We start from the raw sequence: 27,828 nt of genomic DNA on the forward strand, positions 1-27,828 counted from the left end.
ACTCAACCGCTTCCCTGGGCAGCCTGTTCCAATGTTTAACTACTCTTTCAGTAAAGAAATTTTTCCTTACATCCAATCTAAACCTCCCCTGGCGCAACTTGAGGCCATTTCCTCTCGTCCTTTCGCCAGTTACTTGGGAGAAGAGACCGACACCCACCTCGCTACAACCTCCTTTCAGGTAGTTGTAGAGAGCGATGAGGTCTCCCCTCAGCCTCCTTTTCTCCAGGCTAAACAACCCCAGTTCCCTCAGCCGCTCCTCATAAAACTTGTTCTCCAGACCCTTCACCAGCCTCGTTGCCCTTCTCTGGACATGCTCCAGCACCTCGACGTCCTTCTTGTAGTGAGGGGCCCAAAACTGAACACAGTATTCGAGGTGCGGCCTCACCAGTGCCGAGTACAGGGGCACGATCACTTCCCTGCTCCTGCTGGCCACACTATTTCTGATACAGGCCAGGATGCCATTGGCCTTCTTGGCCACCTGGGCACACTGCTGGCTCATGTTCAGCTGGCTGTCAACCAGCACCCCCAGGTCCTTTTCCTCCAGGCAGCTTTCCAGCCACTCTTCCCCAAGCCTGTAGCGCTGCATGGGCTTGTTGTGGCCGAATTGCAGGACCCGGCACTTGGCCTTGTTGAATCTCATACAGTTGGCCTCGGCCCATCAATCCAGCCTGTCCAGGTCCCAGGGTTCAGGAGTTCAACTCATACTTCTGCTGAGCAGAAATTCTGGAGGAAGGAGACCAGCAAGTCCAGGGTTGACGGCCTGTGTGCTAGAATATCAACTTCAGAAGAGTCCAGCTGATCTACAGACCAAATTCCAGAACCTAGTCACCTTGTCACCCTGCTGATTACCAAGAATGATTCGAAGAAGTGATCCCTGGAAACAGAACATGCTCTGCATCCCACAAACCTATTGTAGCAGGATACTACAGTGTGCAAGGCCTCAGTGTCAAATGTTGCTTGATGAGACATTTAAGCCCACAACATTTGACAGGTCATCATGGTTATGCCAAATTTGACAGACGTGTATCCTTGTAGTGATGAGACACAAGTGTGCGCTTCCTCTGACCCGGGTTACCTTCGCCAAAGAAATTAGCTGTCACAGTCCAAAGCAGAGCCCAAGCACACAGCAACATAAAAGCAGCATAATCAGGATATCAGCCCTCAAATGCAAAGCTGAAAACACACCAGTTTGATGGTATAGATATATCTATCAATATTTGGTGGAACAAATCCAGGCAGGATATAAGTTTATTTAGGAAGAACATTCAAGGAAAAAACAAAATCAACAAAATACATTGGACTTCTGTGAAGTTTAGAATCATTTTTGCTGACTATCTTTACATGCAGATGAAAGGGAAAAGACCAGAGGCAGGATCATTGCCTGGATCCAGTTGTAGTTACATGCTCCTGAGAGAGACTTAGACAAAATTGTCTTGAGAAGTTATAAAGAGCGAGGTAAGGGGTTGGGAATTAAATTAAATGAGTACCTACTGTAAAGCAACATGCAGGAGAGTGAAAGATTTAGGAACGTGTTGAATGACAATGTTTGCTTAAAAGACAGAGAACAATATCAGAAGGATATTTGTGACTTCATGAAGCTTCATCTTCATTAATAGGGAGGAACTCATTAAGACAAAATGAAAAGGAGTGACTTCCTTCTAAGATACCTAGATATTTTATCTTACACTGAACTTTCATTCTATGATGACGGTGACCGTGCAGGCTCAAAGCACTTTCTAGATCATTGACTGATGTGTTGCTTTTGGATGACCCCTGTGACGAAAGAAGGAGTTTAACAGACAAACTTGCAAAATATTTATACTAAACATGAATATTTGTGTTCAGAGGAATGGATAAAATAGAAAATCCAGTTTAGACAACATACAAAATGTCCTGGAAATGTAATGTATTAAAAATATTTTAAAATTAAATATTTACCCAGATCCTTAATGAGTGATAATGCTTCCCATGATATAAACGCTCCACCACCATCATCCATAGCTCCCTGCCCGACGTCCCAGCTGTCCAGATGTCCACTGACCAATACAATCTGGAAAAGCAATTATGAGAAAACATATCTACATGAAAACACTGAATCAGAGAAGTCAGTTCAGCATTTAAACATTTTAATGATTTTGTCATAAATTTGGCTTTTTAGTTTAGAACGGGAGGAAGGAAACATTTCAAATAAAACTAAAACATTGTTCTCTAGTCACTGAATATAAATCTGAGATGAACAAATGCATCCTACTGCTTGAAACCACTGCCCAAATCAAACTAGATATGCTGTGAGAAATGTTTAAATGAAAGGTTTTGTCTTGTACATTAACAAAGTGCATACTTTCCAGAGATACAGGACTACTACATTGCAGAATGGTGAAAATTTATTTCATATTCCAGCTGTTTAAGCCCTTAGGCATGAAATTTCATTAACCCTATTTTTTGGTGCATAAGGAAGAAATATGAACTTAGACTGAAGTGCTCCCAGACAGAGGTTGTTGTTTTATTATATATCTATGGTACTTGTCACAGAGGACCTCTAATTTATTACTGGATCCCCTATGTGCTACAACAATGACAAGGTATTTTATAGTTCCATTAGTCATAAGGATATTTTACATTAAAAACAACATGGTAGCAAATTCCAGATGGGTTTTCTGCAAAGAAAGTTTTGTGGCTACGGTAGAGTATAGTAGTATACGTATCTCCAGAAACACCCACTTTCAGATCTGAACTCTTCAAATGTCGACCAGCAGCATGAGACCAATACCAGAAGTGAGACAGTTTCCTAGCTGGACCTGAAGCTGAAGGGCTGATGGACCTACGATTGCAATGGAGAGGTCAAGGAGGGACAAGAACTCTGAGTCGAGAAGGCAATGTGGTAAATGATGCAACAGAACAAAAGCAAGAGCAGGGAGTCACTGTAGTGCCCCAGGAATCTCTGAAGAACTGGTACCAGTAAAGACTGCCCTTGGGATAGGGTGGAAGCGTCCAACCTATGACAGCTCAGCACTGAGGAAAAACTGAAGGAGACCCTGGAGCATCCGCCTGTGTCCTGCCCAGAACTGGCCATACATGAAGGGATGCTTCCCACTCTCTAGTCGGCTGATGTCAAACAGGTCTCAGAGTTGTGGGATCTAGAAAAAGGTGAAAAATACTCATTCCTCCTGCCACCTTCTTCCCCCTAAGGGATAAGGATCTCCTGGCATATCATCTCAGCTTTCATTCATTGCAGGACAAATACTCTAGCACTGAAAATGAGAACGTAATGAGTTTTTTCCTATTATCACCCCTGGAGGGTGAGAGCCTATGCTGTCAAGTGTGCCGTGAACATTGCAAGGAACTAACTTGGGGCCCAAGCACGAAGATCTCTGTTTTCCCCTTCACATGAGAGAAATCTTAGTATGTTTTCACTGGTTATTAAAAATAATGGACAAACAGATCATGGTAAGACAAAAAGCATCGAGTGCTCATCAACCGTGTTTTTTCATCCAACCAAATACAAACTCAGGTAACACAACTAAAAGGCCCCTTTGTATTAAACAAGGGCCATGATAAATTACTAGTCGTATCCATTATATTGCCATATATCCAACCAGAATGAACCAAAACCCTTTAAATTTAGAAAATACACTATGAAATGTTTATAAATGTGTGTAATATAAAAAACAGAAGTGTCATGCCTTAGAAGCTGGAAAAGCTTGTGATCAAAACCTGAAGAGCAGCTTACTCTTTCCTTCTCAGACGTTTCAACTCTCTTTTCTGCTTATCCAGCCTTAACTCAACATGTGATTGCTTTCCAGCACAGACTGATTTTCTTGGTAGTAGAGAGACATGCTGCAGCCTTTATTCCAAAACCTCCCCTCCTTCAAAAGCGCTTAAATTTGGACAGCAGGCCCCTCTGTAAAAGCCTCAGGTTTACTCAGGAGGTATTCCTCCAATGTAATGTCATGATCCTCCCAGGCCCAGCATGAAAGACTGCAAACAGCACGCTTTCCAGGGACGCTGCCCTGCAGTAGAAGTACTTAATCTGCGGCAGCTCTCTGCTACAATAGCAATGTAGCTTGAAACCAGACAATCTAAGAAAAGCCATGCCAACTTTGGAGGTAGAAGCCTTTCTGAAATGAAAGAAGTGCTCACTGTGGTACTCCTTCCTCTTTTTGTTTTCTCATAAGGGAGGACTAAGCACACACACACACGCTTGCAGATGGTGAGGGCAATGCGTGAATGAACTCTGCTTTAAGTTCATTCGTGCACGTGCAGCCCCACTGCAACCTGCCTACGGAGGACAGAGCTCAAACACCACCACCCTTTGCAGCCGATTGATGCAGACTCATTACTGTCCACTCAATAAGGAATTTGCAAATAATAATAATTTTAAAAAAAGAACAGGAAAGGCTCTGAGTGAAAGCACAACTGTCTGCTGTATAAAGGACATCTATTCCACAACTTCAAAATCGCCATGTGGTTTGTTTGTTCTTAAAGCAAAAATTGGTTTTAAGAAGATAACAATTCACTCTCCTGGGAAACAGAGCTTCAAGCTGATGTGAATTATTTAGAACAAGTTTGTAAACTCATTGAGAGAGAACCAAGTCTACAATAGAAGCGTCGCCTTGTCTTTAGCAGTGAAAGAATACCTCACTAATGCTGTTCCCTGGCAGCAATCTCAACATAAGCGTCTGAGAGAGAATTACTCCTCATTTCGGTGGAACAACACATATTGCAACAGCAGGAAATTCTGAATCAGAAGAAGGTGGTGTAATCCCACTTGGGGTTACAGACTCCAATCATAAAGCATCTTTACCAACTCCAGAATATTACACCAAAACAGATCAAGGTTCAAGTGGATTGAGAAAGTCAGATAATTTTATGGGTGAGCTTTTACTTAAATTTACTTAAGCTGATGCCAAGAGCAATTACATAAATACAACCAATGTACTTCTATGTGAAAGTTTTTTCAGAACAGTTGTTTTTTTAAACTATCATGCATTTATAAGCAGCTGCTAAAATGAGTTTCAGTGATCCTGCTGATAGCTAGCCATAGACATTCTTAAAATAAGACACAGTCATAAAATAACAAAAACACTATGTTTATCTTGGTCTTTAAGTATATATAATGTGTCTGGGCAATGAAAGGAAATATTTCTGAAATTCACTCTAAACCACTATATTATTTAAAATAACATTATAAAATAATAGTATTATAATTCTCTGTACAGGTGGGCTAATAACAAAGGCAGTTAAAGCCTTTCAAGGACGTATGATTATAGCATTTTCCACATTGCTTTCAAATCTGTTATGTGGTTCTCGGCTCCAAATCTACACATAGACTAATCACTTACATTTGCACAAAACATCCCTATAGAAATGTCAGCACATGCCAACAGAGTGTAAGCATTGCAAAGCAATGTAAGTAAGTATATGTAAGAATAAGTATTTGTTTTAAATATGCAGAGAAACCACAAGCAACTGTATAGGACAGTACAAATACAGCAATACACATTTGCCAAATTGACCAAAAATAAATTTAGGATAAGACAGCTTGCATGCAACATGATAACTTAAGACTTGGCTTTCCTGCAGTGACACAGCTAGGAAATGCTACTCTAGACACAGTCCTGAGACAATACAACAGAAGTGAAACTGCAGGAAACATTTCAAATAGAAGATGAGTTATTCTATTTCCTTCTGCACCAGCATTATGACCTCTATTGGATGCCTTTAAGTCATGCCCAGCATTTCAATCAAGCATATTGAAATATTTTGAACTTCATATTATATTTTATATATTTATATAAATATATATTTATATATTTTATATTTTAAAACCAAGAAGATTAGGAAGAGGAACCACCCATCCATGTACATTTGCATATGTCATGGAGTTATCCTTTTCTAGGCACGACGGTTTTTGCCACTAAAAAATATTCTCCCATTCCATACCTAGTCACACATGCCTATTGCATTTGTCACACAGTAACTTCATAAAATGTAGGTGAACTACCTTCTGCTTGGTTAGAGGGAATTTTAAGAAAAGTCTATTCCACTTTTAGTTAGTCTCCACAATCTCACTTGCTCCTGTAGAGGTACAAGGCAAACGCTTCTTTCTATGCAACATTAGGGATCATAAATAATAAACATTAGGAAAGAACTGTAAGTAACATTTTCAATCACAGAATTTAATCTAGAATAACATTTGTATCAAGTTGTGAAAACCGGCATGCAAAATTATTTCATGTCACTGAGGTACATGGTAATGAAGAGTAATGAAGTCATCATTCATCTTTGCCCTTCACGGATGAAGAAGACCTCATGGATGGAGGTTAGGGTCCACAAAGTAGGACCTTCATCGATGGAATCTGGCTATCAACACATTCTCTTAGAAAAGCTTTGTAATAACTTTCATTATCCAAACCTCTGAAAAGCATTTTTCCTTACATCTTCCTCCAGCAGACAGGGAAGATAAGGAGCACATTAACTTGCATGGAGAGGACAGAAAACTTAAACAAGGATCCCATACACAGAGAAGGGGATGACCAAGAACTAAGCAGGATATTAGAACCACATCAAGCACCTTTAGCCAAGACACATTCAAACTCCAAGTGTCTGTATGCCAAAACTTTAAGCTAAAACAATGAAGTGCTCTAGACTGTAACTCAAGTTCTTTTCAACTGCTCATCCACATTTTCAGCCAAATACTGCCACGAGTTAGTCGTTTGCTCAGGCAACACAGGTCTATGGTGCTCCAGCCCAGTTCCCAGTTACCTGGAAACTCATGAAAAGCATTTCTTCAAATTTTTGTGGGTTTTTTTCCTCCAGTTTGCTTCTAAATAGGTCCATCTTAAGCTCTAGGTACCACAATAAGGTCTTACGTTATTTGACTGGATATTTTTTCTGCATGAATCCCCTCCCAGTGCATGGGATATTTGTACAATACTTAACTTACACATATGAATACCACATACAGTTGATTTTTGTTTGGACCAAAATTACAGGAAAAAGGAAGTCAGATAAGAATTAGGATCCCCTATTCAATCCAATCAAAAAATTGCTTATAAATTATCTCCTTCCCCAGATACTCATTACTCTTTTTACTCACACAAACACTCTCTCACCTCACAATTTCCTATCTTCCCCAGTCCCAAACAAAATTTCTGACACTAAACCATGACTGAAAAACTCTTAATCCCAGCTTCTCAGACAGAGGAACCCAGCACCAAATTCAGGCCTGTGCTCCCAAGCACAGGGAGTACATTTTGAGTGATCTACCCATTTGGATAGCATGACAACTATGAACTGCCAGATGGCTTCAGTTTATAAGGATCTAAAGATTTTCTTCATTTCACTGTGTTAACAGCATGAGAACAACGGAAAAGAGAAAGACAGCATATCTTGTACCTAACTAGTGGGCAAATAAAACAGCTGGCAGGACTAAATTTAAGCCCATCATGCTTAACTTGCCTTCAAAACTATGATTAAACAAAGTCTTCATATACACAGATTTGTAAATTAAGAGTAGTAAATCTGGCACAGCAGTTTTAGGATGTATTAGCATCATCTGCAGTAGTGCTTGCAAATATGTGCTGGAAAATGGCAACACGAAGCAATATGCTTTTCTACTGCTTAACCAAATAGCAAAGCTGGCACTAGTGTCCACAGTCACCTCCCTCTTTTAAAGTAATTCTTAGTCTGCAGACTGTATTCTCTTTCTCATTTTTAGGAAAAAGTTCTGTCATCTAATGGAATCAAATTTTGGTGTGTAATTAGGTTTTTTGCCCTGACCCATTCTCTTCCCTACTCCACCTCAAGTCTTTCTCCCTTCACCCAAAATGACAAATTAAAGAGTTATCTACTCTTCCTACTTGATACTTCGTGTCCTGGCAGAACCACATTCCTGTATACAAACCAACATTCCTCAAGTTTTAAAATATTTACAACAGTTATTTATTTGTATCATGCCATAAGATTCTGTAAATCAGTCATTTGGCTTTTCCATCAAAGGCCTTCCAAAATCTAAACAACCAGAACTTGTAATCCTATGTGCTGTAGCAGCACACAGACTGCAGCAAATGCATCACACATCATCTTTCTTTCTGGAATCCAACCCAGCTCTTCCAACAGCAGGATACAGACTCGACGGAAACTTCTCAAGCACTGCATAATAAAGATAACCATTTAAATAGTTTTTGCAGGGACACTGCGTTTTGTGTCTATACTACCATTATTTCAAGCTCAGCATCTGAACATTTGGGGAAGACAAAACTGACAAAGTTGCGTGCCCATCAGCAACATAGCACTGTATGGCACAGGATTAGAATTAGACTTACATGCAAGGTTAGATATATACATACAACATATATATGTATTGGAATATAAACTCTCCTGTATTTAAAAATGTGCCGTTCATTACTACCAGAAAAAAATACTTTGTCCAGTTATGTTCAACACCGTTTTACTCTATTATGTGTAATTCTATCAACTTCAACAGCTAAATTCAAGCACAGAGTTGTATCAGAGATATTCAGTTGTAAAAAATGTTTACTTGGTAAAAAGTCTTAGTGAAAGTCTACCCTGACCATTTCCCAAATATTTGGTTTGGGCTACAAATATGTGAAAAAAGATTTGTGAGTTTCTGCATTTAAGAAAACACTAACTACCTCCAGTTAAACTGCATATTGGATTAAATCATGCCCTAAATATAAAGCAGGAACAATACCACATTTAGAGGATTTTATTTTGTATATATAAGAATATTTCTTCAAATTAGTTTTTAGCTTTGGTGTCCAAATAATATGACTTCACTGTACAGCTCTTTTTATTAGATTTCACGCATATTAGGAATGGTTCTCAAATAATCAGTCTAGCTGTCTCAACTAATTTACAGTCCTAAAGATACAGTGAAGTTCAGAAAGAAAAAAATGATTAAAACAAAAACTGTCTTTTCTACTTAATAGGCAGTGTAGTAGTCTTAACTTCCAGGCTTCTGATTAAATGATAGATCTGCACATGAAACAGAAGTGACTCACTTAGTCACAGAAGAATCCAACCCTATTATTGCTAAAAAGCTGATTAACCTTCAAAGAGCCTCTGTGTCACAATATACAGTAAACTCATTAAAGCTGAATCTCTGCTTTGTAAAAGTGATTGAAAATAAAGTGTTCTCAGAAAGTATTGCAACCAAACCCCCCTGTTTGAAGTGAACCAGAAAACCACTGAGCAGTTAAATAGCATGGGCTGATATTATTTATGGTATATAGGACAGTGAAGGAGAAAATTAGTCTGAAAATAAGTTATTACTGATAAGGGAATTGTAGTAAAGGTAACGGGACATAGAAACTATATGAGCATTCAAAAGATAATTCTTATTAAATATTGGATTTCAAGACTTAGCATTTCCATATTTAAGTTCCCTAGAATCTTTTATTTCCTATTTCCTGAGCGGTAACATTTCGGAAATAATACCACTCTTTAAAATATTGTATTTCAAAAATATTTTAATTTATACATTTCAGCCCACCTTCTAGACATTTTAAGAGGAAAAATCATAACAATAACTACATCTAAACAAAACCAGGTATCACTGAAATATCGCTTACCCTTGCATAAAGATGAGGATGTAGCTGCTATTTTTCTAGTTCAAAGATCAGCAAAGAATCTCTGCAAATGCCCCTGTATGAAAGCTGAAACAATGTCTGACCTGATAAGCAGAAACAATCCTTTTTCTACACTTACCAAAGGAAGACTTCCCTTACACATGTAGTAGATGACTTGTGTATGAAGAAAGGGATTATTTTATAATCTAGAGAGTCTTTGTATTTATATATTTGTCACTTTAGGGATATATATGGCACTTCTACCACATTCTATATGACTTCTACCACATTACTACAGATCTAGCAACATTCACAAATGTTTCATCTTGGAAATTTCTTTTATCAGATATTAAAATTAATCTCAGCTAAAATGAACATTAATGCCTAGTGCTACTTCTTTCACTGAAGCATTTACAAAAACTGTCCTAATTGTACACTGTGATACTATGCACTGCCGGCAAGCATCACTTTCCAAAACTGTAGAAATTGTAGGTTTTTCTCCAAAAAATTACATAACTCTTTTTCCTCTCCAGAACACTAGAGGACCTCTTAAGTCAGACCCTATACCCTGCTAGCACTGCCTTAGAGCATTCTGATGACCCAAAATGTCCTGAAAGCCATCCTGAGTAGCCACCTCTGAACTGTCCTCAAGAAAATGGATTTCATTTTACAAATCCCCCAAGAAGATTGCTGATGGAAGCAAGTCAAAACAACCCTTAGATGGTTGTAATAATATCAGAGAGAGATTCAAGAGAGGATTCAAAACGTAACATTTATGTTCCAGTGCCAGACACTGAGCATCAGACAATACTTGAGGTTGGAAGGGTCTCTGAGTGCTCATCGACTTCCACACCCTGCTCACAGTAGGGTCAACTTAGATCTCATCGCTCAGAGTCTTGTGCAGTCAAGTTTTGAAAATTTCTAGAGACAGAGATGCCACAACCTCTCCGGACAAACTGTTTCAATGTTTGCTCTTAGGAAAATATTTTTCCCAATACCTATTATAACATAAGCTTTTTTAAAACGTGCCCTACTGAGTCCTCTCTGCTTCATTCAAAAGCCAAACTGGATTTTGAATGCTGTCAGCTCACAAGTCTGCCTCGTTATTTTACATCTCCAGAAGCTTTTACTTAATTCATCACCACCAGCTGGACACAATGGAAATGAAATTCCTGCCGTTTACCACACCGTTGTCCCTCACCATTATACATACTAAAACGAGTGCTGATCACTTAATCAGTTCTCCCAAAACTGTCTCATCATCCTACTTCTAGTCACAATGATCTATCAGAACTGGTGATGTCTCTTGTCCTCGCTACTCTATAGCAGGAGGTGGCTCTACGCCTTTCTGCTGTGATGACAAAAACTTCCCACTCTCCAGAATTAAGTATTTTCATGGTCACAGATTCACAGGCCTGTACTCACTGCTGTCACTCCAGCCTATGCCGGAGGCTCTTCTGATGCTGTCCTCTTACTCCACAAATCCACGCGTAGGCCAGGTTCTTGCCATTTCTTCCTCTGCTACATAAAGGATTTCATTGTGAAGCATGCTAAAACACTCCACTAGTCTTTCATATGGTTACTGTAACCCTTTATTTATTTCTATGGCTTATCCTACATTCCTGGCATCTGCACTAGTTTTTTCAGAATTTTGCTAAGATTATCTTTTTATTTGTCACAGGTTTTTTTAAGATTCTTATTGTTACTTACTAATTTTTTAATGTGTACATAACATTTTAATTTCTCCTTCCCATACATACATTGCTTCTCTCTTAAACTGCAGAATAAACTTCTCAACGCAGTGCTAACTTCATGCATTTCCAGAAGTGCAGCAACCCACTGGGCTGGGGTAGGAAATTACTACAAAGTGATGACTGAAACACCAGCACACATGGCACGGGGAGAAACAGAGGTCTGCAGGCAGCTGCAGGGCTGCCATCTCCTTGGGATCCCAGAGGCATGGAGGGATGGCCTGTATGATCAGAGGACTGCAAATGATGGGTGCAGGCTCTTTAGGAAGGACAGGCTGGGAGGGTGATGAGGGGGAGTTGCCCGTTGCGTGAGAGAGCAGTGGCACTGCCTGGAGCTCTGCCTGGGGCCGGATGATGAGCCATCTGGGACCTCGTGGGTCAGGACTAGCAGGCAGACCAATGTGGGCGACACTGCGGTGCGTCTGCTACAGATAGACCTTGAAGAGGAAGAAGTAGATGAGGCCTTCTTCAGACAAACAGGCTTTGCAGGCCCTGGTCCTCAGTGGGGCAGCTTAACCACCTCGATACTTGCTGGAGGGACAACACAGCAGGGCACAAGCAATCCAGGAGGTCTCTGGAGTACACTGATGACAACTTCCTCACAGAGGTAATCGAGGAACCCATGAGGGAGATGCTCTGCTGGACCTGATACTTACAAACAAGGAAGAACTGGTTGGGAATGTGAAGGTCTGCAGTGAACATAAGATGGTGGAGTTCAGGATCCTGAGAGGAAGGAGCAAGGCAAATGGCAGGATATCAGCCCTGGACACCAGGAAAATAGAGTTTAGGCTGTTCAAGGACCTGCTTGTAAGAATTCTATGGGAGATAGTCCCGGAGAGAAAAAGGGTCCAGGAGAGCTGGCTGATTTTCAAGGATCAGGCTGGGGCTGACCAGCTAGAAAGCAACTTGGCAGAGAAGGAGCCTGGGGTCCTCGTGGACAACTAGTTGACCATGAGCCAGCAATATGCCTGTGCCATAAACAAGGCCAACAGCACCCCAGGCTGCATCAGGCCGAGTGTTGCCAGCGGGTCAAGGGAGGTGATCCTTCCCCTCCACTCAGCACTGGTGAGACACATCTGGGTGCTCTGTCTAGCTCTGGGCTCCCCAGAACAAGAGAGACATGTACTGGAACAAGCCAAGGGCCACAGAGATGATGAAGAGACTGAAGCGTCTGACAGAGCTGGGACTGGAGAAGAGAATGCTCAGAGGATCTCATCAATGTGTATAAATACCTGATGGGGGATGTAAAGAAGATGGAGCCAAACCCTTCTCAGCAGTGCCCATTGACAGAACAAGAGGCAACAGGCACAAACTGAAATAGAAGAAATTAATTTTAAAAATTAGAAAAAAAACTTTTTTATTACAAGAGTTGTAGAACACTGGAACTGCTACCCAGAGAGGCTGTGGGGTCTCCATCCTTGGAGATATTCAACACCTAAGCACTATGCAACCTGCTCTAGTTGACCTGTCTTTGAGCACAGGGTTGGACTACATGATCTCCAGAGGTCTCTTTTTGTAATTATGATACTGATTCCAGAATGAAGAATTCACATTTTCTTCTGGCTCTATAAATAATCCACATTTCTTTTGCCACTGAAAATTTCATTAAAGAGACCCAAAAAGCAGAACACAACTTGGAAATCAATTCTACCAAACCCAAGTATGTCCTTCAAGATCCAGACAGCTAAAATATAACTGTAACATTCAATATAGTATTTTACTGGCACAAAATAAAAGACCTCTTTTCTACTTAGGGCAGTCAAAATCACGGTAAAAATTAAAGTTCATATGAAATCCATTTTATGGAATCATTTGCAATTTTTGTCTAATAGTTTTATGAACTGATGCAAGAACCCACAGAAACAGGACATTATTTGGCTTGCAACATGAAAAGAAGTCTTCATCTTACACTGACCCTAAAAGAATTGCTTTACATATTGTACGAGACATGTCTTCAAAGTCTAAACATCATTTTCAGATTACAATTTTTCTTTCACCAATTATAGTCCCTTTGGTTTCTTTTAGTTTCTGATAATTAAAACAGCATTTCTATTGAGGCTTAAATGTGGACTTAGAAAAGCATTAATTTCTCATTTCTAAATTCAAATTACTTAATTATATTGTATTGATCTCTTTATCAGTAAAATGGGGCTAAACAACTGTTTATTATGTAGGGATAGAGTGAAGATTAACATTTATTCCTATATTTACAACAGCATTCATGTAAATACTAAGAAGTGGAGACCCAAAGTCCCTGTCCTATGTTGACATTACTGGAGCTGTGTTTCGTTTCACATACGAAAACTCAGTCCACAATTTCTAGTACCCATGCACAGCCCCACAGAAACAGAAGAGTCGTACTCACAGAGACACAGCTAAGTACTTGTAAGTAACACTGACAGATTTCGCTACTCAATTCCCATTAGTGTATCTCAAAAACCCGGAGTTTTGATACAAAGTGATAGCTCACTCTTCATGTTTATCTGTTCTTAATTTCTTTGTTTATATACTATTGTAAAACTCAAAGTGTGTTTGACACAAGTTTTCACCAAGATGGAGGCTGCTTTATCAAACTCAATTTCTGTAAAAGACCAGATGAGACAACTGTTGTCAGGATGATTTCCAGGGTGGAATATCTGCTCAAAGTCAGGAGAGATTCAGTTTATTGGAACCAGTAACACGAGGGCTCTGGAATGCATTTGGAGTGCAAGGGACTTCAGAAAACCTGGTGCAAAGTACAGCTTTGGCAAAGCAGTAAAAAAGCAGCGGCAACACACACTTCAAGACGTTTGGCATACTACCGCTGGAAAGCAGTTCAAGTGCATGAGTCGTCTGAGCACCGTATGGCTACTGCCTGTTCCCATCTTTTAATACGTGTGCGTGCCAGGCACAAGCCAGTGTTTCCCTCGCACAGAACAGACAGCAGATGGATAACTCATAGCTCTGGACAAACCCTGGAGAAAGGTGAAAAACAAGTCAACTGCAGTAACAGAAAGGCAGGAGATACACAAGTCCCTTGTCCTGCCTCTTTCCAAAATCATGGCGTGACTACCACAGGCAGGGATACCAGAAAATGGAAGTTATCTCGTTTGGAACCGGTCCAGCTTGTGTGAAACACCTGAGTATTCATTGCAAGGGATATGTAGAGTGATTATAGCACTCATCCTACAAGTGGAAGAGCTGTCCTCACGGCCACACTCTGGAATCAAGCCGAGCAGTGCTTTGGATATTGGTCTCCATCTCCCCCCTATCAAGCACCTCAGGAATGGCTGCAGGTTGGTATCATCTCTGACATTTTCACAGGCACAAATTTCTTCATGTCCTCCATAGGGGGAAACTTTCTGAGCTTCTGAAAATGTTCACAGCAGATTTTTTTTTCCCGTGTCCAGCTACAGATAGGAAATCAGAAGGAAAAACACCAGAAACGCCATCTAGGTCCAGGTTATACAGATAGGTTTGTGTGATGTGGGTTTCTGTCTATTTGGACTTAACATCAAATTTATATTCCTAAGCCACTCAAAATCTGTCAGTGCTAACTAATATTCCCTGTCACTTCACCTTAGATTTGAATCCCTGACCTTCATCTGAAAGGTTGTGTGTCTCATTGCCAATGCCATCTCCCTCTAGTTTGTCTTCCTACGGCTGCAAGTTGAAATAACTTATTTACTGAACTATACCTGCACCCCCCAATTTCACACATGACAGAGGAATGTATGCTCACAGAAATTCTGACATCTATATAGCACTAGCTAACCAGCTGGCAAGCACCACTGACTGCTATTGGACATCAGTCTTCAATCACCTTCAAAATATGCATTAAGAAGACCCTATATTCATTCAGCCTCCACAACCCTGCCACTGAATGCAATAAAGGTTGTTGGATTTTTTAATGAAACCTTGTGTCATACTAAAATTATTACGGCTGTTCTATTTCTACTTCATTTCATATTTGTTTGTGTTGAAATGAATTTAATTTATCCTTCAGGCACTGTTCTCAGAGGCTCCTATTCTAATTTTATTAGTTTTCGTGCCTTTAACTTTCAAAATTAAACACAATGGTTATTACAGTAGTACACAAAACTGATTATCTGTCCCGGATTAATAAGCTTGAAAGGCATGTTTAGTTAAGATTATATCAGGGCTGTACCTGCTTAAATATTTTAATGGTTCAATGTTAAAAGAAACTTATTCTAGCCTTTAAATAAACCTCTGACAAGATTGCACACAAAGAATTAGGGGCATGAAGAACAAGATTCTCCTAACGCATCCACCCCAGTCCTTGTTATCAGAAGTAACTGCATGAAAAATCTGCTTCATATGTTTATCATTTGAGTGCATTCAGCAATTTTTATTCCCACGTTAGTGGATTTAATAACACAACAATTTTAGAAAAACTGATAGGAATCTGTAGTTCTCTCTAAACTCTTCTCCTCCCACTGATGTCTCATAAAATTTACTACTGGCTTTCCAAGCCATTCGTGGATGCTTCATTCCTGTTGAAAAGATGCTTGAAGGTTGGCCAGCATTTATCTCCACCATGTTCTTCTCAAGAGACTGAAGCCTTTATGCAGAATGGTTCCCTTTTTCATCCACATATGGGAGGGACAGACTGAAGGGAATGTGAGCCACAAGGTGGTAACATTGGAGGACGTTTTAATCATGGCTGTCCTGGTTTCGGCAGGGATAGAGTTAATTTCCTTGCTAGTAGCTGGTACAGTGCTGTGTTTTGGATTTAGGATGAGAACAAAGTTGATAAGGCACCGATGTTTTAGTTGTTGCTAGGCAGTGCTTACACTAGCCAAGGACTTTTTAGTTTTCCATGCTCTACCAACTGAGAAGGCTGGAGGTGCACAAGAAGCTGGGAGGGGGCACAGCCAAACTGGCCAAAGGGACATTCCATACCATGGGACGTCATGCTCAGTACATAAACTGGGGGAAGCTGGCCGGGGGGGCCGCTGCTCGGGGACTGGCTGGGCATCAGTCGGTGGGTGGTGAGCAATTGCACTGTGCATCACTTGCTTTGTGTATTATTATTATTATTATTACATTATTATTATTTTATTTCAATTATTAAACTGTTTTTATCTCAACCCACGAGTTTTTCTCACTTGTGCTCTTCCAATTCTCCCCCCATCCCACTGGAGGTGGGGGGAGCGAGTGAGTGGCTGTGTGGTGCTCAGTTGCCGACTGAGGTTAAACCACAATAATGGCTTTGAAAAATGTCGATTGCAAAATAAGGTCAGGGCAAGCAGGAAACTTGAACATTTATTAGACTGGTCTTCCTGAACAACAGTAAGCAAAAGTGTTTACCTGGATTTTGCAAATGAAACAAAATGCAAATTAACTCATTCTATTATTAAGAGCAAAAAAGGCAAAACTACCCTGCTAGTGGGCTGCTACTCCTGTCACACTGAAACCTCTCAGCTTGGCAGGATAACTTAGTTGAACAACAGGTGTCAAAGACACCCTCTTGGAAAAAGCTGCTCCAAAGAACAGGTCCTCTGCAATGCATATATCCCCAAAACACGTGAGCTGCATACTCATTTTCTGAAACCATCTACATTCACATAACCCAGAGTGCAGTTGCAGATCTCACTCTAGTAACTAACGTTTACTCTTTCCAGCTGCAGAACATCCGATACTAACACTGCTACCATAATTACACCATTGTAATTGTAACTGAGCCACACTTAAGGCAAAAAGACACAGAACTGAAATATTTCTAGGACTTTGCCTGCAAACTTTGCAATGTAACAAGCAACCTTACAGTTAGTTTCTATTCCACAGTTGATACAGTGCTATTCTACATTCTCCAGTAAACATGCTTTTCCAAAAAAAAAGCTAGCTAATGTTTTATTTCTTTAAAAAGACATAAGGGAAGAAGTTGTTAGAAACAGTAAAGAAGTCAAATGAGGTAAAAAGAAAATTGCAGATAAAAAGTTTCTGCAATTCTGTAGAAAGCGTTGACTTCAATTCAGGTATGTCACCAGAACTGCCCATGACTTCTTGCCAGTATCATCAAATCAGCGTATGTTTGAGGGGAAGAAATGTATATGAACTGCTGCCTGGGAACAGATACTAGCTGGTGCTGTTGTAACATGTCATTTGCTTTGAGCATGTCACCAGTGAAAACACAACTGAGTACCAGAAGTTCAGAAAACACACACAAAAAGTGTGCTAGATTGCCTCAACAGTGATCGGTGTCTATTGAGCTACAGCAGATTCCTGTACTAAGGACACAATCTCTGCAAATTACCCCAAGGAAACACCGAGAAACAAAAACAGGACTGAAAACCAGGCTGTAAATGTATTGCAGAAAAGCTTTTAAGTGTTTATGAGTTTCCCGAGTTTCCTCTGGGACGAAGGACAAAGCACAATAAAAGCTCAAGGTACATTTAGCAGGACTGCACTGGCAAAGCATGGGTGTTAAACAGGCGTTTTATGTAATAACAGGAGTTGTGCTAGAGATGCCAATGATTTTCCATCACAGGGTTGTCTTGGTGTCCTCACACATCACCTTCACCGTAGCTGCCATAACAGCGGCTGGAGACCTTCCTTTGCTTGCTCTCCAGACCATCTTGATCAGCAGACACACCTGTACATCCACACTGGTTTTCATGAGCAAGAAAAGCTTAATTATCAGGTTGTAACTAAAATCTCCCTCCCACTCTTCCCACTCCCATTTTTTAAACTTCAGGGTGGAATCTGGACCCCAGTGCACCTGACAGGCTTTCCCTCACTGAAGGATCAGCCACCTTCAGTGGGTCACTGTGGCTACCACGTAAATCAAAAAAGAGAGCATTTCTCTCCTCAAGACGTTCCTCTCCTCTCCCACTGCCCAACTCAGGTGGAATCAGAGCAACTTTATCTGAAAGACAGGAAAATGAATACCCATAGTAAAGATGGAGGGGAGAGGACAACCTCCATTTGGCAACCAGAGACAGTGAAAATGAGACATGCAGGCATTTTATCACATTCCTGAAAAGCTACTTTATCATCTAATTTCATACTTTTCTCCTGCCTCTCCAATATTCAACCCCAATTTCCTCTCAATTAATTCAGCCCCTAAAGCCTATTTATTGACAGCTTGACCACCATGGAAGAAACAGAGAAGAAAACCAGAAAACACTTCATAAAGCACCATCCATCTTCAAAACTTCATAATGGGTCATACATCTTCAGATATGATGTGTGTACGCATTCTAACCAGAACACGTAACATTTCAAGTACTCTTAAATGTCCCACAAGTTATTAAATTTTTAGTTTTCAAAATCTAATCTCAGATCATCAAAGACTTAAATCAACAACAGTTTATACAGAAAATGAGATGCACATGTTTTTCAATATGAGAAAGTGCAGGCACATACAAAATACAATAGAGTGTTACAAGATTAAAGTTCATTTAGCATGACATTTGTAGCAAATTCCTCTTCTGAAGTAACATTGCAGAACTCAGAATTATACCAAAACCAAAGAAGTACATTTTCTTATACTTGAGGGGAAATACTGATGGTGAGATAATCTAGGCCAGTAATAACAATGTCTTAAAAGTAAAACAAAGAATCTGCCCTCAATGCTTCTGCATTTTGTTTTTGCAGTGTTTGCCTTCCCCCTAAATCCAGGACCTTATACACAATTTTTCATAAACCCACAACTTACTAAATATTCAATTTCTTGACTCCAGACTACTATTACATATTTTTAAAGGCATCTTCTTCATGCCAATCAGCCATAGCAAGAAAACTGTTTCTCCAAGGTTCTCAATAGAAGGGAAATTACTAAGTATATTACTATCACATTAGGAATATTTAACGGTGACCATATAACCAGTGGTTGAAATTCCAGCGAACATATACCTGGGTTTTGTTCAGATATAGGTCAAAAGACCTTTTGAACACAAATGTTTTTAATCCAGACAACACATGATGTCAGAGAAATTCAAAGAAATTAATATGTGAGCTAAAAATATGTTACTCCCAATGCTCTCTTCCACATGGACTGTATTCTGAGTTTGTGTATGTTTTTTAAAATTTTTTCTCTAATTGAACCTACAACCAAGGATCGTTTTATTTCACAGAGTTTCCCAGAATCCATCACAACATCTGAATAACTTCCACGGTGTTTAGTGATGTGTCCAGCATCCCTGTATATTCCCTCCCTCTCCCTGTCACAGTGGGAAATCACTTGTTGATTAAAAAGCACTGTTTGCATACATTACACTGATTTTAGGCAATGTGAAAGATGTGTGCTTTACATCTGCAAGGGACAATAATTGGATTTGATGCAGTAAGGAGTTTGACTGATTCCCAAGAAAGCTCCTCCCTGCATATACAGACAGTATGTTCATTTCTCTCAAAATGAAGATGCCTACCACGACAGACTACAAGCTTTTACCAGAGAAGTGTCTCTACAGAGAATGACTCCAAGCAGTATTCTGTGGACAGCAAGTTAGTCAACAAGGAACATCATCTGATTTTCTTCTGCAAGGGTCACATTTTACTAATTAGGTTGCAAATTTATTTTTTTTTAAATGTTCGTATATATTTACTGAAACAAATTACAGTTTTCAGTGTCAAGGGCTTTAGCAGCACATCCTTTATAAATGAAAGTACTAGTTAGGTTTATTAGTTGGAACATGTTAACCACAGGCACAAAGAAGCCATTGCGTATGCCTGGTGGTTTGGTCTGAAGTTTCTCCTCTCCCAGTGCTTGCTGGAAGGACTCTCCTCATATGGTATTCAGAGCAACTGAGCACTGGCCACATATCTAAATTGTGTAATAGATGGCACATTAAATAACATCTCCTACACCAAAACAAGAAAATGTAAATTTTGACAGATTTTAAAAAACACAAATAAAAGCGGAAAGGAAGCAGAGGACAGTGCTAACAGATTACAGAATTAAAATTTGAATAAAAGATGTACAATAACCTATAACATCTTTCTCTGGACTAGTGTGGCTGAGGAGGAAACCCCTTAATTTTTATGAAAGAGGATGCATAAGACAACTAGCAAACAATGCATTTAGGACATCAGTGTAAGTAATAACACTCATATCAACAGAGCGGGAAAGCAGAGAAGGACACAGCTTTTTTCTCATGGCTTTGATAGAAGCGAAGCATAAGGAAACTGACCCTGTGTAAAAGCCTCTGAAGCTGGATATAAGCCTTCTCTACAGCAGCCAAGAAACAATTTGTTGGATCTTATCTAAACACTTACAGCTAACGCAGTTTAAATATAGTTTTGATTAGTCTGGCTGCATCCATCTGAACCAAGCAATGTTTACAGTATTTATTATTTCTTTTGGTTTATATAACATGTTCCATGCATTAATTTTCCATGTAAATAGCCAGCAATTAGGACCAATGTCCAGCAATGTCCTCAAATTTCCAGTATACTCATGATGTAACACTTCTTAGACAGCAGATAGTCAATTCATCTCTCTTTTCCATGAGACGCTTAGATATAAATACAGCTAGATCCCACTTTATCCCCAAGTTGGACAAACTGTCTTTAAAAGAATTTTGTTGTAGCTTTCACATTAACTCAGCAAAATGTATCCAGTTTGGACAAGTCACTGTTAACATCACCCTAAAATGCAGAATACCTTGCCTTGAGAGTTGGATTTTACTATACCACAAAGCATCTGAAGGAGTCCTAAAAATAGGTCACCAAAATGTATATTGGGAAAAGATGGATTATTTCAGAAGGTGGAAGACATCATCTCCAGAAAGCTGCTGAAAAGAGTCCAGGCTAGTTTCAATTTCCATCAAAACAGAAGAGATCAAAGGATTGGATGAGGAAGAAGAAAACATATTAACTACACCCTGTGAATACCAAAGCAGCATCAAAGACATACAAGGCTGCAAGTGCAAGGCCAGCAGAAGTTCAGCCAGTTCCAGAAGTGTCTTATAAAGACAACGGCAATGGAGTCTCCTCCCAACAGCTGTGTCATTTCTGTCACTGCTACCTTTGGCTCATTCGCTGTCTACTACACGGATGGGCAATTATGAAATGAAAATCATCACTCTTTTGCAGGCTGTACAGGCAGGTATTTTAGAAACTCCTCTGTTTTCCCTTTCTGCTTTTCTCCCAAACTTTCCAGGTCACAGAAACAATCCCAACATTAAATAATTGAAAACCTCCCTCACTAGTTCTAACTGACATGCTTCTGTCATGTTTATTGACTGGAGATAAACCAAAACCATTGGGGGTAAGGAAAAAAGAAAATTCAGCTTTGAGCACAAGCAACAGTTCCCAACTCCAAGCCTGAAGATTTGGATACAACAGCCCACAATCCTGTAGTCCTTTCTCCTCTTTGGACTGGACATATCCCAAGGCTTCTCCAGTAAGAAGACAGCTGAGCAAAGGTTATTTATTCATACACTGGAATTTGTTTTGCTTTTTTAAGTTTGTTTAATAAGACAGTGGAACTAACAAAACCAGACTAAAAAACAGGGGCAGAAGAGATGCAATATGACAGCAAACTTTTCTCCTTGTCAGTATTTTGCAGCATTTGAAACATTTAAAACATGAACCAAGGAAACTCGGGGAGCTAAGCAATAGGCCATTCTGTAGACAGCTAAACGTCTCTCTCAGGAAGCTTTTCACGATATTCCATCTAAATATTCCCTGCTTAGTTTATCTCAAGCAATTATTCACGCTATGTACAGACATTTTGTCCTCCTTCCCCACCAACCCACTCACTTCAGAAATACATAATTATTCTACAGTCATTCTCCCCTGTCATTCCCCATCCCGTGCCTACATTTTGTGTTCTTTCCACTGAATTCCTTTACAGCAATCAATACTATTCCTTTGCAGGACTGAAAATTGAAAGCTAAAGATGGACTTCCAGATGAAGTCCCATCTAAGATACCTTAATTGCAACAAATCCTTGCAACTGCATTATGTGGTGGTGTGGCAGCTCCAGGAAATTCTATTCTAGAAAACCTCTGTATTAACCTGGGAAAAAAGTGATTAAAAGGAATTACCTGTTCTTGAAAATATTAGTCATAGAAAGGGCTGAAAAAATACTACATATAGAGAATTTAAATCTAGATGCAACCATCAAGAACAAAATATCTGAAGAGGAGAGTTTGTGAGAGCATGAGAAGGCCAACTGGCAGACACTTCTAGGACCTACATGAGCCTGCAAGAAATGCTGTCTACGAGAACAGACTTTGGTTTCAGAAGAGCCAAATAGTTAAAGAGACTCTCAAATTTATTATCTGCCATTTCTCATTTCTCTCTCTCTGTCAGGATTTAAAAAACTCGGATCTCCTCTCTCTCACTATCCTCTGAAGTCGTTCTTGTTTTAATTCCCCGTGCACATACCATGATTCACACCTCTCTCCAACCTTTTTCGTTACCTCCCCTTTTTAACCTCCTTTTCTCTGACATTCCTAATTCCTCAGTTAAATATGACAGAGTGAAAGCATTTCTTTTTTGACTGCCCAACCATGTCACTCCCCATGCCTCAAAATCCCCTCAGCGAGTTCAATCCCTCAGCTTTCCCCACTTCTGTCAAACAGCTTTCTGTACTTGCTCCGAACCTCTGAAACTTTTATTTCAAAATCTGTACTTCCGGACTTTTTACAAAGCAGTATTTTAATTTCTCCCTATGTGTCATCCACTTAACTCTTCTCTCATCCCTAGTTTCAACTGTAAAATCTTTGAGCGAGTAACTACCCTGTTATTCTGTTTAAGTGTCCTGAAAACCTGGGATACTATGGACACAACTACAGCTATGTGAACATAGCAAAATTAGGAGGGCAATCATATGATTTGTTCTAAATGAGAACACCACTCAGTCTCCTTTTCTTATTATTGGACCATAAATTTAGCAGGTACCAAATATTCCCATAGAGGGTAACTGCATGTGGATAACTGTATCTGGGTTACAAGATTTGGATACCTGACCCTTGAGTTTTCAGTGCCTGCGAAATTCCACCCTTCTACCAGCACAGATGGTACCTTTTCAGCAACATGGACTAAAGCCAAAGCAATAAACCCATTTCACTCATTCCTCTACAACATCTACTCAGCTTCAGACTATCAGTCCTTATTACAAGATGCTCAGTGACCTGAACCTAAAAACTGGCAAGGATGACACAAAGCTGGCAGGCTGTGCTGTGACACAGCTGCAGCTGGTGTTGCATACGAAACAAGAGAACAGTTGAGGTCCCAGGTGTTGTCACCACCAACATTCAGCATAATGGAACATTTACATGGTACTGGTTAAAATACAGCTAATTTCTGTCCCCTTTAATAAGACTGAAGGTTGCCAAAGTTAACAGTACCACTTTCAGAAAAAATACTTTCAGAAAGAATACTTTCTCCAAAAAAAAGAGTATAAGTGCCTAATGCAGCAAATGAAAAGCAGTTTTGCTCCCCACACTTGATTTTAAAGTAGTAACAGGTACAAAACTTTAAGTAGTTATTATTAACTACTGTAACTAACACACTACAAACATTTATCATAACAAATAGGCAAATAATGCAGCTCTAAACCTCATCTACTAGCACTGTTTAAAACATTTTCTGTTCCGATAAAAATCTGCTTTACCTAAAAAATATTCATTGCCGGTTGAATTTCCAAAAGACACAACTTTGAATGAACGAACATAGTAATTTCACATAGATACAGTTCCATCTTATGTCTAGATTCAGATGTGGCATCCATCACTCTTTAAAGTTGCAGATTTTTCCCATCCGCTCCTTCAGCCCTGCTGTTGGGTAAATACCAAATTTTCAAATGCCTTCTCAAAAACATTTTTTCCCATCTAATAAAGCTGTGTTAAATGTTTAAATCTATTTTGAATCCTACAGGACTCACAATATCAGTATTTTCCAGCTATTAACACTATAATTTAACTGAATAGTGTCAAAATGCTGTTCATTAATATTGATTAGATATGTTTCTTTACAAGTTCACTGCATGTGCAACTGATCTGGTATTAATGATAAAATGATAAAGACACCTATCTGTTTTATCTCCTGAAATCTCTTTACCAAAGGTTATACAGTGTCAGTTCCTCATAAATTTCCCTTGCCATTATATAGCCTATTTAACTAGTTCTACTGAACCTTTCTTAAGTTCATAATCAAAGAATTAATGACTTTTGTAGCTCAGCAATGAGAATTCTGAGCTAATAACACTGACTACTTCAGCATGATTTTTAACATACTTCAACAATGTTGAAAGCAATAGTTCATTCCTATTCTCTTTCCTTAAGTCTCCTAAGTAGTTTTACAAGCACAACCTGCTGGAAATAGTCTTGGCATGAGAAGTAGTTTCCTCGGTGGTTATTTATAAGGATATTTGCTAATAATTCTACAGTCTAAAGTTATATTCCATTACAGTTCCTTTCAAACGCTCAGAAAACTGAAAAACAAAAGAAGGGCCTTTTCCCCTAAAATAATTCTGCTTTGCCCACTTCATATCATGGTCATCTGCATATCTGTCACTTTGTTTTTAATGCTTTATAAACAATTTATAGAAGCAGAGCAATTCCCATGATCAAATTTTTAGATATAGGTACACTCTTTTACCCTCTGCTTAATCACTATATTATACAAACCACACTCCTCTCACCCAATTTTTAAAGCATGATTGTCGTCCCTTACAACACGTAATAGAAAGAAGCCCGTATGGTTCAGATGACAAAGTTCCTGCACAGAGGACACAGTGAAAGCTAAGTCAGATTCTTCTGCCTGGTTTTTTGCTTATAAAAATATCACACTTAATTAAGGGGCTTTTTTTAATTTTCTGACTGAGCATAATATTGGCAAAAACAAATCAGGCACCAGTCAAAACAAATAATCCCTTTGATTTACTCCTCTGATGACTCTAACTGGTTGAGTTTAATTCATTCTTGAAAGAATTTCGCTCCCCAAATCCCACACTGTGAGCAGCTTTCAGCCCCATGAACAAAGTGAAGTGGTCTCTGGTTTTCACAGGGAGGCTCAGTGATGTGGAGAACTTTGGCAGGGCTACAAAGGCTCGGCAGAATGGAGGCAGTCTAAACAGATACGGCTGTTTGGTTTCTCTGCCGGAACTGCTGAACACAGAAGTAAACTGTATGAACTCTGTTTGCTCACTCGAAGTATCACAAAAAGCACAGTTCATGATTAAGTCTGCTTTCTACTGACAAAAACGTGCTCAAAAAACCCTTAAACAACAAGCATGTACAAATGTTAAGTATTCTGTACATACAAAAGAACTTAGCTGAGATTGCTAAAAGCTTAGGGGAAACGTGATCGGCAGAAAGGACGCAAACCAAGTCAGGAAATTAAAACCCAGAATGCCTCTGGTTGTTCTGCCTGGAAAATACAGGCAGAAGGACCATTCTAGATTAGGCACTTAGTAGGAACCTTGAAACACTCGACCTATACCCTTGTCGGAGAAACTTTACACTTTATTTCAGGGAGGAAAAATAAATAAGGATCAAAAGACTCTTTAAAACCAGTCTGATGCTCCAGGTATAAGACAGTACATCTCTCTCATGGAGTCACCTAACTCCTGCTTCCTGAGCATCCACCTCAGTTCTCCCAACGTCATGGAGACACTGCCAGTGCCATGGACTTCTACAAACTAAAACTGGAGCAGACTGGATGTAACTATACTGGTGCAACTGGGTCTTGATGTATCTCCACTTGGCCTCGTTCCCCTCACTGGTCAGCTTTCCAGAGTGCAGATACAACTTCACTGAGCTGATCCTGCAGACTTGCTATCGCCGCACGGCAGGGTGGGCAAGAGCATACTAAGGCAATTCCAGTTCTAAAACCGCATCAAAAAAAAAAGAAGGGGATGCATTTCTCCAGCACAATCACTTGTGGCATCTTAATACATCTCCTCAATGTTCAAATTCTGTATGATATCCCAAGTCTCCCCCTCTTAAGACACAGTAAAATGATTTATTCCATAAAAAAGGGTACATTAGTCTGTCAACTACAGAAAGCATCGTTCAAAATATTTAATTTTGCTGTAAAACCCTTTTATTGTTGTTGCATGATTTTTTAGTAATTCAGTTACAGCAAAAGTGATTCGCTCCAAGTTACTAAACCAGTAATTTATTAATCATTCTGTCTAGCCTAGTAAATGCTGCACAAAATGCACTAAATAAAAGTCACAAACTCTTTTTCCCTTGCGGAATTTTTCCTGGATACACAGCAATCCATTTACAGCATGCAGAAATTAGCTAGTGAAAGGACTGTAACAATTTCTTTTATCTTTAGAAAAGTTATAGTTCCTGAGTGCAGCATCACCGGGAACCTCTTTCACATAGCTTTCAAACAAGACAGTAAATCAAACAAGACCAAATCTACTTTCAGTTGCAGTATTTTTCATCCTTTTAAGACACAGCAAAAAGCCAAAAACAGTGTCACAGGTTTCAAAAGACGTCTCCATACATTTAAATAATGAGAGTATGTTCAGTTAATATAGAATAATGCAGAAAATAGACTGCATGGGTCACTAGTGGTAAAGGTGAGGGAGAAAAAATATGCCCCAACAAACAGCAAATTAATCTGTTGTGTTTAGTCACAGCACCTTGTCCTCCACACAGCCTCTTGAATAAGGAGCTTTATAAACCTTAATTGAAATGGAGTTTGCAGATATAACTTTGATTATTAGATATAATTTAAATAAAAGTCTCTACTAAGAAACTCAGCCGGATTAAAATTTCAAGGAAAAGTGAGTTGTTCTTAAGTTATTGTTTTATAAATACGTGCTCTGGTCCATTCCCAGCTCTGACAACATTCACTGAATATCTTCCTGATTAGGTCGCCAAGAACAATGTAACTCCATACCCAAGTATGTCAGATATATATTATTTGTGAGCCATCCCACCCAGAAACAAAGCATCTTACGCAGCAAAAATTTCTCCCAAAGTTTTCCAACTCTTCTTGGAATGAGCAGGTTTAAGTGAACAAAAATATTCCTATTTCAGTGCAGAACATGCATTTCCAGCCAAAGATTTTTCTCAAAAGTATGTAAGCCAGGCTGTGCAACACAAAACTTTCAGCAACCAAAAAGAGGATTCAGCACATACAGCATTTTTATTTTTTTTTAATAAGAATAAATTTAGAATACATTTTCCTTGGTACTTAAGATGCCCCTCATCATTGTACCAACACATTCCCATGGATGCAAAAATAGAAATCTCTTCCTCCTAGCCCTCTTCCTGAGACTGTAAGTAAAAAAATAACCTATACACTCAGAGACATGCTTGGTCGGGACAAGGAGGATGCGAGCAGAAGGGAAAGTTAATATTCTAATAAATGGATATGAAGTCTGATTTTTTCCGTGGGAGAATCCACTTCATCACCTATATTCATTTCCCCTGGCAGTTGTCTCCTACCTGTCCACTGGCAGACAAACTAACTGTAGAGATTTTGAAGAGTACATTTAAAAATGGGCAGTGGAGTCATGTAGAGCATTAAAATCAAGGTACTAACATCAGATCTTGATTCTGCATTCA

The 27,828-nt window shown here is 39.4% G+C and overlaps 1 protein-coding gene across 1 annotated transcript in view; it reads right to left on the reverse strand.

Moving 5' to 3' along the window:
- CPQ (carboxypeptidase Q) overlaps positions 1-27,828 on the reverse strand; it is a 158,147-nt gene that overhangs the window by 58,315 nt on the left and 72,004 nt on the right. Inside the window, exon 6 of the mRNA XM_009324404.1 lies at positions 1,939-2,050. Coding sequence (XP_009322679.1) covers positions 1,939-2,050 — 112 coding nt within the window. The remainder of the gene's footprint in view (positions 1-1,938; positions 2,051-27,828) is intronic.

Source organism: Pygoscelis adeliae, unplaced genomic scaffold (assembly GCF_000699105.1).
Source record: "Pygoscelis adeliae isolate BGI_AS28 unplaced genomic scaffold, ASM69910v1 Scaffold145, whole genome shotgun sequence".
Lineage (NCBI taxonomy): Eukaryota > Metazoa > Chordata > Aves > Sphenisciformes > Spheniscidae > Pygoscelis > Pygoscelis adeliae.